Genomic DNA, 16,462 nt, shown 5'->3' on the forward strand with positions numbered 1-16,462 from the left:
TTTATCTGCCTTTATATCGGTTATTAATATCGGCCATAAAATCCATATAGGTGCATGCCTAATTTGTAATAATAATAATAGTCATACTAGTAATAATAAAAAATATGTTGTAATCATTTTAAATACTCCAAATCATCAAAAAGTAGAAGTGAATTAGAGTATTTTTTGCATAGATATGCATGGATTAGAGGCATATGTTGTCTGTTCTGACAGGTTAAGATTGAACAAGTCCATTTTTAGTTTGAGAATAGAACAGCAGTATGTAAATAAATCAGCACTGCTGCAGTCTGAGCTGTATGTTATCATTAATTTTATTTCCCCACAGGCCTTTCCTTTTCAGACTGTTATTAAGAGATGCACAGATTTGTTGGGGCATAAGCCCATGAGAGGAAATAGAGGCTTACTTTTTTAACATTTCTTTTATTCTGTTCATTGAATTCATATGCAATTTATACAGAAATATGCATAATAGTGGAGTACAGGCCATATAAAGTGCTTTTGAATAGCTGGACTTTAATTAAAAGATCAAACAAGAGTCAAACAAGAATTTTCTGGATTTGGCTGCAATGCAGGGTTTGATTTATTCTGTCCAAGGAATTATTATTGTTGTATTGTGTGTATACTATGTACAGAAATATTATCGGTCTGGCTTTGCGCTGAAATGTGCAATTGGTGTATTACCAAGTATTAAAGTACGAAATGTTTTCTGTGTCCTGGTGAAAGAAATGAAAGAAGCACAAAGATGATAGAAAAATAAGGTCTATGATAGAACTTTGAGGGACTCACTTTAAATTTGATACATAATCTATAATATAATTCAAACCTAAAAGGTAGTTGTCCCTGCAACCTGTAACTAGCATGAGATTTCAGCAATAGCAAGCAACAACAATCTAATCAATTCCCCATGGATAAAATCATTCCCACAGTGCATTCTTTTTGTTATTTAAGCCATTTCATGGATACATACAGCTTTGAAAAGTAATAAGACCTTCTTCATTCTATAAAGATCTAATTTCTTGCATATTTAATATCGTCATATTGCCAATAAAGATCGTGTACCCTGGCTAATGTTGCAAAGGAGGAAGGATGTAATAGAATGGTAGAGATGTCCTCTTTTCAAGAAATATGTCAAAGAACATGTTTTGTTTAATCTTTGTTCCCGGGAATTTGTTTTTCTGTTTTTACCTTTTCTAACTTTTGAATTAACATGTGTTGTCTAAAACAAATTAGGGCTGTGTGATTTGGGGTACATATTTATTTGGCAATTTTTAAAACTAAATAAATTATTAATTAATTTTTAATTAAATTAAATTAATTAATTAAAAAAAAGAAATTGCCATTTGATTTACTATTTAATTTTGTAATCAAGCTTCAGCTCAATAATTTGTAAACCGTGGCAACAATTCTGTGACAGCTCTTAAAAATGACCTGTTTTTGTTCGCTTTCTGTGACTTTGAAACAAAAATATTCCCATATTACAATTGCTGTTTTTTTTAAATATTAATTTGTCTATTACCGCCATCATCCCACTTGTCAGTGCTTTTCTGTTTGTTTTCTTTCTTTTATTGTGGGCATAGTTTGGTTGCGCAATTCTGATTGGGCAGAACAAAAGTGTGCTCACTCAGTTGATTACTTAGACTGTTATACATAGCCTGGTGTCACGCATTTTCTCTGTGCGGGGGAAATTAAATAATACATATTTCATATTGCAGCCTCTTGGGATTAACTAATCGCAGCATTTAAAATTGTGATTTCGATCAATCGCACAGCCCTAATACAAATTGTACAATTTTATAGTTTTGCTAATCCACATTATTCTTTACCTTTTTATATGTTGGTTTGTTTTCATTTGATTGTATGTTCTTGACAATACTTATTTATTAGTTAATTTGATTGTTTTGGTTTATTAATATTTCTGTTCTTTTTTCTAAGTTTGAATGGTCATATAATCAACAAATAAGCTTAAAAAATATACATATTGTCAAATAGAGCATTCTTTTTTTTCTCAGAGTAACACATGTTTTCTTGTGATTTGAAAATTGGGGTAGTTCCACCAAATCGTTATTTTTTTTACTTATTTGTTTAAACATGGGATTTGTGTTGTTTGAAAACAAAACATGTGAAAGCATGCTCTAAATGACAGTGTTTTTTAATTTAAACTTTGAAAAAAAAATGTCATGGTGGCGCAGTAGGTAATGCTGTCGCCTCACAGCAAGAAGGTCGCTGGTTTGCACGTTCTCCTCGCATTCGCGTGGGTTTCCCCCACAGTCCAAAGGCATGTGGTACAGGTGAATTGGGTAGGCTAAAATTGTCCATAGTGTATGAGTGTGAATGAGTGTGTATGGATGTTTCCTAGAGATGGGTTGCAGTTGGAAAGCTGGATAAGTTGGCGGTTCATTCCGCTGTGGCGACCCTGAATTACTAAAGGGACTAAGCCGAAAAGAAAAATGAATGAATAAAAAAAAATTCAACAATTTACAAAATAAAAGTTTGAAATTCAGAGAAACAGACTTTTTAAGTGGTCTTTTTTTCATATCTGTACGTCACAATAGGGATAAGAGAATTATAACTTTCTTTTCTTGCTGACATTATCAATGATGAATATTCTAATCCTCCAAATCCAAAGTAATCCAAGAGTGAAGGATTAATTGTGGTTTTGTTCTCCTGGTTCAATATAACGATTAGCCATTTTGGGAAGTGTAGCATTGGTATTATTATGACAAGTCAAATCAGTGAAGATAAACCTATGGAGTGCTTAACTCCCTGTTTCTGTGTCTTTCAGTATCTGTGAGCGGGTGACGCCACGTCTCTCGCATGCTAATTCAGCTGTGGTGCTTTCGGCGGTAAAGGTACTGATGAAGTTTTTGGAGCTCCTGCCCAAAGACTCTGATTACTACAACACTCTTCTGAAGAAGCTCTCTCCTCCCCTCGTCACACTGTTATCTGGCGAACCAGAGGTCCAATATGTGGCGCTCAGGAATATCAACCTTATTGTGCAGAAACGGTGAGATGTCTGTCCTTATTACAATGTTCTTGTTTTTTCTGTGGCATTAAATAAATAGTTCACCAAAGAATCAAAATTGTGTCACTTTGGAACCATGTGAGGGAGAGTAAATAGTCAGTAAATGTTTATTTTTGGGTGAGCTATCTTTTTAATGCAAGAGTTTTTAGGGTTCTTTATTGTCACTAGATGGCGGTATTGTACAAATATATTGATTCATGTTTTGTTCGTCTGAGACTTTGACATTGATCTTTTATCTCTCTGCCTACAGGCCTGAGATTTTGAAGCAAGAGATTAAAGTGTTCTTTGTCAAGTACAATGATCCTATATATGTCAAGTTGGAGAAACTGGACATCATGATCCGACTAGCCTCTCATGCCAACATCGCCCAGGTATCTCTAAAGATATTTGACTTTTAGCTTTTAAAGTCAGTATGAAATGTAATGCAAACCCATTTCACTCAGTGTTTCTAAGATTCTTTTTTATTGTATTAATTAATTGTTAACAAAACATACAGGCTGAAAAAACTACATAATGAAACATATCAATTCAAAAAGATTCTGATGTTCAACAAGAAGTCATTGTTATTATTATCTGTCATGGTGTGAAATAAGCAATGAAAGGTTGAGAGTTTTTTATTTTCATTGATTTGTTTTATTTTTATGTTTTTATTGTTTGGGTTTTTACCAAAAATCTGGTTCAATTCCATCTCCACATCTCCTTTAGAAATATTATTCCCAGAAAAATACATGACGTGTTCAATACTTATTTTCCCTGCTGTAGATAAATATATAGTACTGCGATATTTTCCATGGCGATACTAAAATCGATACACTGATGCTCATATTGATATATTGCAAATATTTTATTACACTATTTGGTCGAATAGTATATTAAGTTAAATCTGATGTTACTTGAGTTTCCGTTGCAGACAGGAAACAATACACTCAGGGCAAATGTTTTTAACAAGTTATAAACCTGGAATATATTGCAACGTTTAAAAGAAATTATAATAATATTGTATCGTGACACGTGTATCGTGATAAAATTGTATCGTATCGTTGGTGCTCTGGTGATTCCCATGCCTAATGCTTTGTAATGTATTCCTAGCTTGTCTGTTAGGAATATTGAGCAACTGCAGGGTTACAAAGCTCATAGTCTCTAAAAAAAAAGCTTCAGTCAAAGTGCAGATATTACTTTCAAAATTTTTATTAGATCAACAGCATTGTCCTAATTTTACACTTATGGTAAGGGGAGTTAATATTGACTGATCACAGTACATTGGGTCAGCTGGGAAATCAGAACAGTCAGAAATGGGACTTTATAGAAATCTTTATAGAAAAAGTCATATGTTTTTGAGCATTAAAGAGTTTGCCCCCTCAAACACACACAAAAACAAAAAATCAGATCAGTCATCATTGACTGACCCTCACCTTTTCCCAAATTTTAGCTTTTTTCTTTCTATTAAAAACAAAAGAACATATTTTGGACAAATGTTGGAATCCGGTATAGCTTTTGACTTTCTTAATTTTTTTTTTCCTTCTATGGATGCCATTGGTTTCCATCATTTCCATCAAAGTATCTTCTTTTGTAGTTAACAGAAAAAATAACCACATAAAAGTTTGAAACCATTTGACGGTGAGCAAGAATTGAGTACATATTCATTTTCTGTGAACTGTTCTTTGTAGCATGTTAATCTTTTCTGGTGCACTTGCTTAACCAAAAAATGACATTTTAAAATAGCATAACATGCCATCTTTATTGAATATCTTGTTTTTGTAATTGCCTTGAAAATTAGTACAACAATCACATACAACTTGTCAGTGTTTTTCATTTGAAGGCTGAGGTAGTCAGCTTAGGTTTAATTAAAACGGAATTAATTACATTATCTCAATGCTTTTTATGGTCACTTATGTTAATGTGGAGGCTGAAGTCTTGCCTGTCATGCTAGCAAACAAATAGCACATTGACAGCAGTCCCCTGAGATTTAGATTTCATTAACAGGAAAATGCATCAGCTCTTTATTTCAAATAATAAAATGACAGGACTACATTATATATTAGATAACGCTGTAACATCAATCCATGTGCAAATAGGCTGCTGTTTGATCATGCTCTTAAGCAAAACCGGAATATGTACACGTTTTTATTTTCCACTTTGCTTTGTAATTGTCCAGTCTGTTTAGAAAGGACCTAATTTTTAGAGGTGTGAATTTACACTGGTCTCACGGTTTGGTTATGATTGTCATGCCATCGATTCGGTTCAATTCGATAATTCGGTGCATCACGGTGCATTGACGATGCTTTCCACACACAGTTTTATATTTTCTTCACAGCACAGTAATTCTTGTATTAAAATGTATACATTTATTTTAATACTATTTGTAATATAATTTTGTTCTTTAATACAAACAGTCAGATATAATAACTGTACTTTTAAACAACACAAGTATTTATAGAAAATAAACAAATATAAATATCCCACTCGCTTTCTGAGCCGTCTAGCAAGTTCTTTCCTACACCCCTTTGATTGGTCTCGCGCTCAACAGAAAAGGCAGTGATTGGCTCTAACGCGCTGGTGCTCTTCACAGAAGAGTGACACTGATGATCCATAATAGACACGGTGGAGAAAACTCTGCAGATACACATTTGTGTCTGTATTAGAGCTGCACGATTCTGGCTAAAATGAGAATCGCATTTTTTTTATTTTTTATTTTTTTTGCTTAAAATCAAGATCTCGATTTTCGCACGGTTCTGTTGATGTAAAATAAAGGTATGGTAAAAACAAACATGGCACAACATCGATAATAATATTATGCGTAGGTCTACTGGTTTTATAAATAATTATATTCTACTTATAATAATTCTGATGTTGAATTTTTATGTTTGCGAGATATGCTTGCAATCTGTCATATTAGACAATTTTTTTCACTGGTAAAATCAGACATTTGCCATTATCAGATTATATTCAACAATATATAGGCTAGAGTAGTTATACGAACATTGTAAGCATTTATTTTCATGTGTGTTCTCTATGAAAGAAAAAACATCAAATGCTTGTCGTAATCATAACTCTAAAATGCAATATGATCATTTAAATTACGTGCACACTTTCGGTTTCATTTTGACTGCTAAGTGCTTGTTCATACTTTGCGCGCGGCTCCCAAACGATCACTCTGTACCACAAATTGAATATTGTTTGCAACTGTATTATTACCTGTTACTCGCAACATATGCAGGTTCTGTTCACTATTAAGTAGACGCGCGCGCGTCTATCATTAAGTATAGCGTGCGCGCCCTGTCTGTGATAACAGCTCACGGTCAGCAGCTTATGTCACGTGTGATTTCCAGATCGTGAAAACATCATGTTAGGACAAAAATGACATTTTTAGGTGAATTATACCTTATAAATACAGTACATTCAACATCATTGGGAGGTGTCAATGTCACTGAGCAACATGTGTGAAACAATGAAAAGACTTGCCTTTTCTTCTCTCCTGAACTTGAAAATATGATTGACAGAATCGTAGAAATGCTGGATTAAGATCGTCTAGGGGGTCGAATCGAGATCGCGATCTTTCAACGATTAATTGTGCAGCTCTAGTCTGTATCCAGAAGTATCGGTGTAACAGCCGTGAGGAGAGGAAAAGTGATGCCAGCAGGTCAATGGGGCACAGTGTAAAAGAGAGAGAGAGGGAAAGTTTACTTCCATTCTTTCAATTGCAGTAAAATAGGGGTTTCTGCTGTAAGTGTCAGTGAAAGAAGCAAACACACACGCAGTGAAATTGTGCACACAGTTACTGCGTTTTAAAGTAGTTGGAGCGTTGTAAATACTCGCGCTCGCCTTCCTCGCCATACTAAGCTACGGTGACTTATAGCACATATGAGATAAATGATGTCACTACATAGTAACTGGTTATGATTATTACTGAACCGATACCGATTTGTCCTTGTCTGCTTCGCGGTGCACTGAAGAAACAATTCATTTTGACACTCCAACTAATTTTCATTAGTTTTTAAAGAATTAAATTAAAGTTAGTAGAACTAAAGTTGCGTTAAAGCTGCATCATTCACTCTTGTTCAGACTACTTAATTAAAATGAGATGAATCAAAACAATTCTTGAGTTTTTTTGTGGTCAACTTTATTGTTTTATGTTCAATCCATTTAATTTACAAGAACAATCGAGTTAACTTAATTATCAATAGTCTTACATTTTCTGTTCAGTGGTATTTTTATATTCAGAATGAATATAAAAATGAATGGTTTGATTCGAATGCTTAATTGAATTTTTTCATCCTATTGTAATGTTTATGGATTCATAACAGGCCTAAAGCAAGCAAAACACACAAAGGCAATGTATTTTTTAATTGTTTTAATTATTTTTATATATTTATCTATTTTTTACAAGAACACATGCATGCACTGTAAAAAGCCGTTACTTAAATTCAAAAAGTAAGTAAACCTGTTGACTTAAAATCGACTGGTTGAGCGTTTCACTTCAGCAGTCTTTTTTTGTAGAAATCCACCTACTGTGCTGTTAATTTCTGTAGGTCCTGGCTGAGCTGAAGGAATATGCCACTGAGGTGGATGTAGACTTCGTTCGGAAAGCCGTGCGAGCCATTGGTCGCTGTGCCATCAAAGTGGAGGTAAGTCTTGCTGCATTATTAAGCTTTTAACCCATGTATATTGTTCAAATAGACTACATTTTCAGTATGTTGGTGGCTGTTTTTACCCCATTGACTTCCATTATAGCAACATTTTTTAATTGCAAAGTCTTTACACCAAATAATCATGCATTCTTAAATGTTGGTGGTTTTCTCTCTTGGGAAGATGTCAAATTTACATTTTTTACTGTTGATCATCAGTTGGCACCATTATCTCTGGTATGTTTCTGGTTTTCGTATGGGGTATAAAAACAAATTACATGTGCATGCTTAAATGCACTTACTATGTTTACTATGTTCTGAGAGCTGAGCTGCTTATTTTGATTTTCTCAGATATATCAAGATAAGTGCACAAAGGTCTCTCTAACAAGTACACACATTATACTCTATATAACTCCATATAAAAGTCATAATCTAAGCTTTTTTGCACTGCAACTGATGATCAGCAGCAAAAATTACACATTTTGCCATTCTCCAACAGAGAAAACCACTAACTATCAAGAATACGTAATACTGTGGTGTCATGGCTTTGTAATCTAAACCTGTCATTATAATGAAAGACAATGGGTCAAAAACATTTGCCCTGAGTGTATTGTTGAGTTGTTGTTTTTTATTTTCAAATCATTTTCCCAATATAGTCAGAATTATTAGCCCCCCTTTGATTTTTTTTTTTTTTTAATATTTCCTAAATTATGTTTAACAGAGCAAGGAAATTTTCACCGTATGTCTGAAAATATTTTTCCTTCTGGAGAAAGTCTTAAATGTTTTTATTTTGGCTAGAATAAAAGCAGTTATCAATTTTTTAAAAAACAATTTGAGGACAAATTATTAGCCCCTTTAAGCTATTTTTTCGACTGTCTACAGAACAAACCATTGTTATACAATAACTTGCCTAATTCCCCTAACCTGCCTAGTTAACCTAATTAACCTAGTTAAGCCTTTAAATGTCACTTGAAGCTGTATAGAAGTGTCTTGAAAAATATCTAGCAAATATTATTTACTGTCATCATGGCAAAGACAAAATAAATCAGTTATTAGAAATTAGTTTTTAAAACTATTATGTTTAGACATGTGCTGAAAAAAAATCTGCATCTGTTAAATTAACACAATTAAAAATTGTGGGGAAAAAACAAACAGTGGGGCTAATAATTCTGACTTCAGCTGTATGTGTCATAATAAGATTTGTCACCAAAAATCATTCCACTTGTTGCAACACAAAGAAGGTTGTGGTCAAATTAAGACTCAAAATCACCCCAGAGTAGATGAAAACTTCCCCAACATAACATAAGGGTTAATATTCACATTTTTATGTCTCACTATTCCACATAACTGTCTGATAAATCTTTTGTTTGCACATAAAATGCACATTCCCAAACATAAATCAGCTTTTTTAAAAATTGTATGTTGTTCTCAAAGTGAGTTTTCTAAATGAGTTTAACCTCTGAAAGTCAAATGTTATTTTTTGGTTTCCGCCTGGATTTTGCCCACCCAAATTCAAAAGATTCCCAAATCCACATGCAGAGGTGTAAATGCAAAAGTTTGGTATCGTTTAAAAAGAAAACTCTTTGAATTGCACAAAACACTGCTGAAAGTGATTAAAATAATTGTATAACATAACATTTGTCATAATAAACAATTTGTTTTTGTAAACTCAAATTTGAATGTGTACCTTTTTTAGGTTCTGTGTGGTCTAGGTTGCTGTAATTAATTTGGTTGATTCCCGCACATGTCAGTAATTTGTTGATTAGAAATCTTCACTTGTATCTGTGTTTCTAGCAATCCGCTGAGCGCTGTGTTAGCACCCTGCTGGACCTTATCCAGACCAAAGTCAACTACGTCGTGCAGGAAGCCATTGTGGTCATCAGGGACATCTTCCGCAAATATCCCAACAAGTCAGTCCATAGCACCCATATATACGCATTAAATTTCTGCATGAAACAGTTTCTCTTGTCTACTCCACCACTCATATCAGTGGGTGCATGATCACAGTGAAAAAACTGTACAAAAGCACGCACATCTCTCTTAATTGGGTGCCCAGCCAAAACCGTAAAAGTGCAAATTAAATGTAAATCAAAGGCGGCAACACCGAGGCTCCAAAAATACTAATTTATTAAATTAAAAAGGCTGACACAGAGCGTGTAACGTTTCGAGCCGCCGGCTCTTCATCAGACAATGTTTATTACAATCAGGTGCTTCTTTTTATACACTTCCGGATCACATGATCTCCTCTCACATATATGTCAACATATACATACATGCATATGTATACATACACAGTCGTTCATATATACATATACATACACATGAATGCGAATTGGTTTAAAGGTTTTTTGGCTATATTTTGTTGTATAGTCTGGTGTATCATATATATATATATATATATATATATATATATATATATATATATATATATATATATATATATTATTATTATTCCCCCCCCTTATTTATTTATTTTTCTTTATTATAATTTGTGATGCAATATTATAGTTTATTTATGTATTTATATATATATTTTTTTGTAATTTGATTTATAATATCAAAGCTATAGACTATATGTGAATGTGTATACGTATTCATGTGTATGTATATATGAAACGACTGTGTATGAATACATATGCATGTATGTATATGTTGACATATATGTGAGAGGAGATCATGTGATCCGGAAGTGTATAAAAAGAAGCACCTGATTGTGATAAACATTGTCTGATGAAGAGCCGGCGGCTCGAAACGTTACACGCTCTGTGTCAGCCTTTTTAATTTAATAAATTTGTATTTTTGGAGCCTTGGTGTTGCCGCCTTTGATTTACATTTAATTTGCATGATCACAGTGGAAATTGATTTTCTGCAGCAGTTCAACATACAAGTTAATATCTAGTAAGATGCAATGTTATCTTTTTGTTTTCTATTTTATCAAAGAAAATACTTCCAAACAAAGCCAGAGCAGAACATACGTGCATCTGAGATTAAAACTGCTGTGCTTCATTCCGGACTGAATCTGTTCTTGTGATTCAAATGATCCATTCATAAAGATTCAAATCAAATCAGCAATTTTGAATGAGTGGTTTGACTTAATGAATGCTTAATCGAGTTGTTGGTTTCAGTGTAATGCTATTTTATTTATGACAGACCAAAAGCAGCCAAAATACCATCACACAAATGCAAAATATTCTTTAATCATGTTAATATAAACCTTAAAAAAAAACAAATCTTAAAACCTCTGCTATGATACTTAAAAGTGAAGAGCATCTCAAGGTTTTGCAGAGGTTTTTATGAGTTTGTGTTTCTGAAGAAATCTGGAAAGTCTATGTGGCATAACAGTATGCCGCTGCTGAAACGTCTCCCTGTAATCTGCACAGGTATGAGAGCATAATCGCCACTCTGTGTGAAAACCTGGACTCTCTGGATGAACCTGACGCTCGAGGAGCCATGATCTGGATTGTTGGCGAATATGCAGAGCGTATCGACAACGCTGATGAGCTACTGGAGAGTTTCCTCGAGGGCTTCCATGATGAAAGCACTCAGGTTTTACATTCTTACTGTTTTGAATTAATCAGTATCTCTTTATTTTGATGTCATTTTAATCTTCATTTGTTTCTTTAATGGTTTGTTGTTGCTTTTTTTCTTTGGTTTTGTGTTTAGTGTATGTATAATTATCACTATTATTTTTTGGTATCATGATTTTATCGGGGTTTCTACTGGTCTTGGAATTTTAAAAAGTTTATTCCAGACATTGAAAGTCAGGGAATGTTTACATTTTTGTCCAATTCATGGAATATCATGGATTTTTTTGTTAGTCACTATACATTTTAGTTTCCGTTTATCAAGCTGTAATTTTGTATCGGATTGTTTCATGACTAACATATATATTTAATCATTTAGCAGATGCTTTTGTCGAGACATACAAGAGACACACAAGAAGTGCTAGTTATACAAAGGAACTGTTATTGCTCAGAGAATTAAGTGCTAGAGTAAGGAGGAGGGTTATATATAGAGAGTAGTGTGTTTCTACAGGTGGTTTGTCAAGCCCACTCACTTCATAAATGTCCTAACCATAGACTGTAAAAAGAAATATGAACGATTTGACAGCGCCTTTTTCTATTGAACGCTTTAAATGCAAAACACCTCATGACAGACAAAAAAACTGCTGAAATTGGAGCCAGGGTATGCGCAGAAGGACTGCCGGATGGAGTCAGAGACCGAGCTGTGGAATCAAGCTTCAAACTAAACGCAACCACGACCCCTGAACTACTCATTTGACTGCCCGTATCTGCACTGTAACAAAGGCTCGCTAAATAAGTATAAGCACTTACATTTAAAAACAAGTGATAATATAGGATTTGTTGAAAAACTGTGATGTAAGCTGGTTTTAATAATTTAATAAAAACAATATATGTTGGACTGCAGGAATAAATGATCTTTCATAAGATAAAGCCTGGTAAAGCCCACACTTTACCAAATAAAGTGATTGATCAGATCCTGTAGGTCAGACAGTAAAGTTCACTGCTGAACAACTCATTTTTTTATGGTAAAACAACACTGAAATCGAACATGGATACCTTAATCTCCTCCCAAAGCTCAGACGGAGTCGGTCATGATTGCACGCCCTGTTTTTATAGCATTAGATTTCTGGCTAAAAACATGCTGTTTACAAAAATGAACATTTGAACCTAAATCAGCTTGATAACCACCGTCTCAGTTGACCAAAACCAACTTTCGGGACATTTTATGGCTCAAGTCTCATTCGTTAACACAGAGGAGGCAGGGTTTATGACTTGGACTGCAGCCAGCCTCCAGGGGGCTAACAGCCAGGAGCGTCACTCAAAAGAAGGCGTCAGAATCAGGATAATATAAGTATTAGGAGCTTTGGCTTCAGAATGTCCACTTAAAAGACTGGAAGTTAAAGGTAGATGACAGAAAAAATGAATATAAAAGTTGTAAATCTGCAATAGTACTATCAAATATGTAAGAAGGAGCGCTTCACTGCCACACAATCAGTAAGTACCTCAGATTTTGTTCATAGTCTGAGGTCAGTTATTGGTAACACTTTATTTTGATGGTCCACTTGAGTATTAGTAGACTGTCTATTTAATATCTGCTAATACTGCTCCTTCAACAGACATTTAACTGACTATAAGAAACATGTCATCTCAACTTACACTTACCCTCAACTTTTTGTCAACTTTTGTTATTCTGTACTAGCTCATATATTTTTTCTTTATTATTATTATTTTGTTATTTGCATCAATGTTTAAACACCTTATATATGTTAAATAGAGTATTATAATAAAGTCATGCAAAATGATGTTCTAAACTAGTGTGACTTAACCATCTTTCTTTTGACCACCAACACTGCATGTTTCGAATGACTCCTTTGACTGTCAGTCTGATGATCCGAATCAGATGTGTTTGGTTATGACACAAGGAACATGTGCAGAGCTCGTGGTCCTCCAGGAGTGTGGTTGAGAAACACTGTTATAAACTATTGTTATGTTATTCTAAGAACAAGAGCAGCCTTTTTTTTCCTGTTTATTATGTCATAGAAATTCATCCTTTAGTCTTTAAAGGTCAGGGAATTTGATATTTGGGTTACAGTGGGAACCCTGTTTTATGTGTAGTAGCTTTTTGTTTTGTTTACTGGTATACTATATAACTTCTATAAAAGTGCAGATCTGATTCTACTGCATTGTTATTCTCAGGTCCAGTTGACTCTGCTGACAGCCATAGTGAAGCTGTTCCTGAAGAAGCCCTCTGAGACTCAGGAGCTGGTTCAGCAGGTGCTCAGTCTGGCCACTCAGGTGAGATGCACTTGACCATTATAAACACTACAGCTTGAGATCAGCTAAAATATTTTTGCTTTGCTGTTAGTCACTCCAGGGTTTGAAATGAACTACTTTTGTGGCTACTAACTTTTTTAATCACCTGTCAATTAGAACTTTCTCTCGATTACTAAATTCTCATTTTAGATTTCATTATTTAAATCTGTTTCTGAATCACTATTGGATTTGGATTTGAAGTCAATTTTTATTACAGATGCAAAATTCTCTGTGATTCATCTTTTCAATTTAACAGCATTTATTTTGTTACAAATATGGTTACATTGTAAAATAGGATTTCATTAGTTATTGTTAAAGTATTTACTAACATGAACTAATAACGTAGACAAACCATATTCCGTACACAACAATGTTCCATACAGATTACCTTTTAATGCCAATTTATGAATAAATACTTATGGGTCGTAGGCAAGCTATATATCTATGTAATCTTTATTTCTCACTCTTTCAACCCCAAGTAGAGACCTTCCTACTATGTTTCCGTGAAAATTCAGTAAGTTTGCTACGCTCACCTATTGTGCTTGAAAATAGACAGTGGGCAAACTAAAAGGGGGAGTGTCGCTTGGGAGGGGAGACATTTAAAGCAACGGCAATATGGATTTGCAATTAATTTATGCATCACAGAGTATTACAGTCTTTAAGAAGTGAATATTAAGTTATTACAAATTGTGCAAACGCTGTTTGGATAATCTTTGTGCAGTGGTGATGTTTATATTCATAACAGATCAGTCAATTTAGCGTTAATTTGCATAAATTTAATGTTTTATTATTTTAAATTGTCATGCTGTAATAAAATAAACATGAAATAAAAATTAAATGATTGTAAAGTTATTTCATTTCAAACCTTCATAAGAGTTATTAAATATATAATTTACTTCAAGTTAAACACAAACATAGTATATTCTTAGGGATGCACGATATATAAATGCTATTTGTAAGATTATCGTTATCGATCCGATGTCTAAAATTACCCTGATATCTTTGAGCCGATAAATTACGTAATTGTACAGAACTGCCTGCAGCGCATGTGTGGGCGGAACTTGTTTAGACTTGTTCAGTGCACTATAATGGATCTCTCCCCACATAGTTTATTCCTTCAAAGTCCGTCATTTCTTTGTGTGTTATTGCTGTGCGTTAATAACTCAGTAAGTAACCACGTTCCTCATCATTGTAGATATGTTTGATAGAGTGCCATTGTGTATTTTACTTTAAATCGCCTCAGGAAAAAAAATATTACATGTGTAATCCTTTCCTGCTCTGTCTCTTTGTTGTGTTAGAGATAGCAGAGGAGATTCACTTACTCCAGGGCTGAATGATATTAGTTTCGGGGTTAACTCCCTTCTCTTTTAGTTGCATCCGGTGAATGAACGAGGACACATGTAACTTGGTCCAATCATCCCTGAAAACAGTATCATTGCGAAAAAAAACGCTCCTCTTTTCTGTGTCTCCCTCTCTTATGAAGTTTGCTGCATAAAAATATATCATTTTGAAATATTCATAATTATCGGCCCATACATATCGGCTATCGGCCTACAAGTCTGAAGAATTATCGGTTATCGGTATCGGCCAAAAAATCCATATCGGTGCATGCCTATATATTCTGACATAAGTTTTTAATAAGACGTCAAACAATGCCCATTTTTGCTAGTGAATTAAAGTTATGCACACTGTACGAAACGCCATTTTAGTTGTGAACGGAACACTGTTAATACTTATTATCTTTCGTACAAATGCGAAAGCCGTACTTTTCCCGTCTTTTCTCAAAAACTACTGGTTCAAAAGACATCAATCAAAATTTAGATTATGCAATAGGTATTCACCCAGAGATTGAACACACAAACATGCTTATCTGGCTTTCTATGACGAATGAGTGGTCGTTTGAGTGCACTGAATACCGAAAAGTGTATGGAACATTGTTAGTCTTCATTATTTATTACTACTACAGCATTTACTAATCATGTACTTGTTGTTTGTTCATGTTAGAAAAGACGTTAATACCACCTTATTGTAAATTGTTAACATAAATTCCCTGTAATTGATCTTACTAAATAGGTGATCATAATTAAACACACTTTTAAATAAGACAAAATAAATTTAGACTTGGTGCAAACATGCCGACAAAAATATTCCTTAGAATATTACACTATGAAATTTTATAACAAATAGCATCTGATAAAGTATTTATATGTATTTAAATATTTCATTTGCCACACTTAGTGCTTGAATAGTTGAATAGGAATGTGCTTGAGAGAAATGCTTATATTTGACTTTGGAAAAGGTGAAAGAATCCTGAAAAAAGTCAGCGTGAGCCTTTTTTTTTTAACTGTAGGCACTTCTTGGCATTTCCATCCATTGTTCATTATTAATACAAGAGTTTTTTCTTCTTAGGACTCTGATAACCCTGACCTGCGTGACCGCGGCTACATCTATTGGCGTCTGCTGTCCACTGATCCTGTCACCGCTAAAGAGGTGGTGCTGTCTGAGAAACCTCTGATCTCAGAGGAGACGGACCTGATTGAGCCCACCCTGCTGGACGAGCTCATCTGCCACATCGGCTCGCTGGCCTCTGTCTACCACAAGCCCCCAAATGCCTTTGTGGAGGGAAGCCATGGCATTCATCGCAAACATCTGCCCATCCAGCACGGCAGGTACCTACTATCCTATAAGACGCTATTCCCATAAATAAAGTTGGTCACTTTTTCTCATGTAACTTGAGTGTTTTTAAAGGGTTCACCTAAATCAGGGGTGCCCAAACTCGGTCTTGGTGGGCCGGTGTCCTGTAAAGTTTAGTTCCAAACCCATTTAGACACACCTGGGGCCTGTTTCAGTAAGGAGGTTCAAACAACTCAGAGTTTAAACTTGAACTCTGAGTTGATTTACCGAGAGATTAAAAACTCAGAGTTTTCGGTTTCAGAACAGCTGATCTGAGTTGGGTCAATCAACTTCGAGTAGACCAA

At 34.4% G+C, this 16,462-nt stretch overlaps 1 protein-coding gene across 2 annotated transcripts in view; it reads left to right on the plus strand.

Annotated features, from left to right (window-relative positions):
* Window positions 1-16,462, plus strand: part of ap2b1 (adaptor related protein complex 2 subunit beta 1) — a 69,381-nt gene that overhangs the window by 7,242 nt on the left and 45,677 nt on the right. For both annotated transcript variants that reach the window (XM_087251357.1, NM_199919.2), the window contains 7 exon segments: window positions 2,783-3,004; window positions 3,273-3,393; window positions 7,552-7,647; window positions 9,442-9,557; window positions 11,028-11,193; window positions 13,368-13,466; window positions 15,894-16,153. In XM_087251357.1, the coding sequence (XP_087107483.1) occupies window positions 2,783-3,004; window positions 3,273-3,393; window positions 7,552-7,647; window positions 9,442-9,557; window positions 11,028-11,193; window positions 13,368-13,466; window positions 15,894-16,153 (1,080 nt within the window).

Source organism: Danio rerio, chromosome 5 (assembly GCF_052040795.2).
Source record: "Danio rerio strain M-AB ecotype USA chromosome 5, GRCz13ab, whole genome shotgun sequence".
Classification (NCBI taxonomy): domain Eukaryota; kingdom Metazoa; phylum Chordata; class Actinopteri; order Cypriniformes; family Danionidae; genus Danio; species Danio rerio.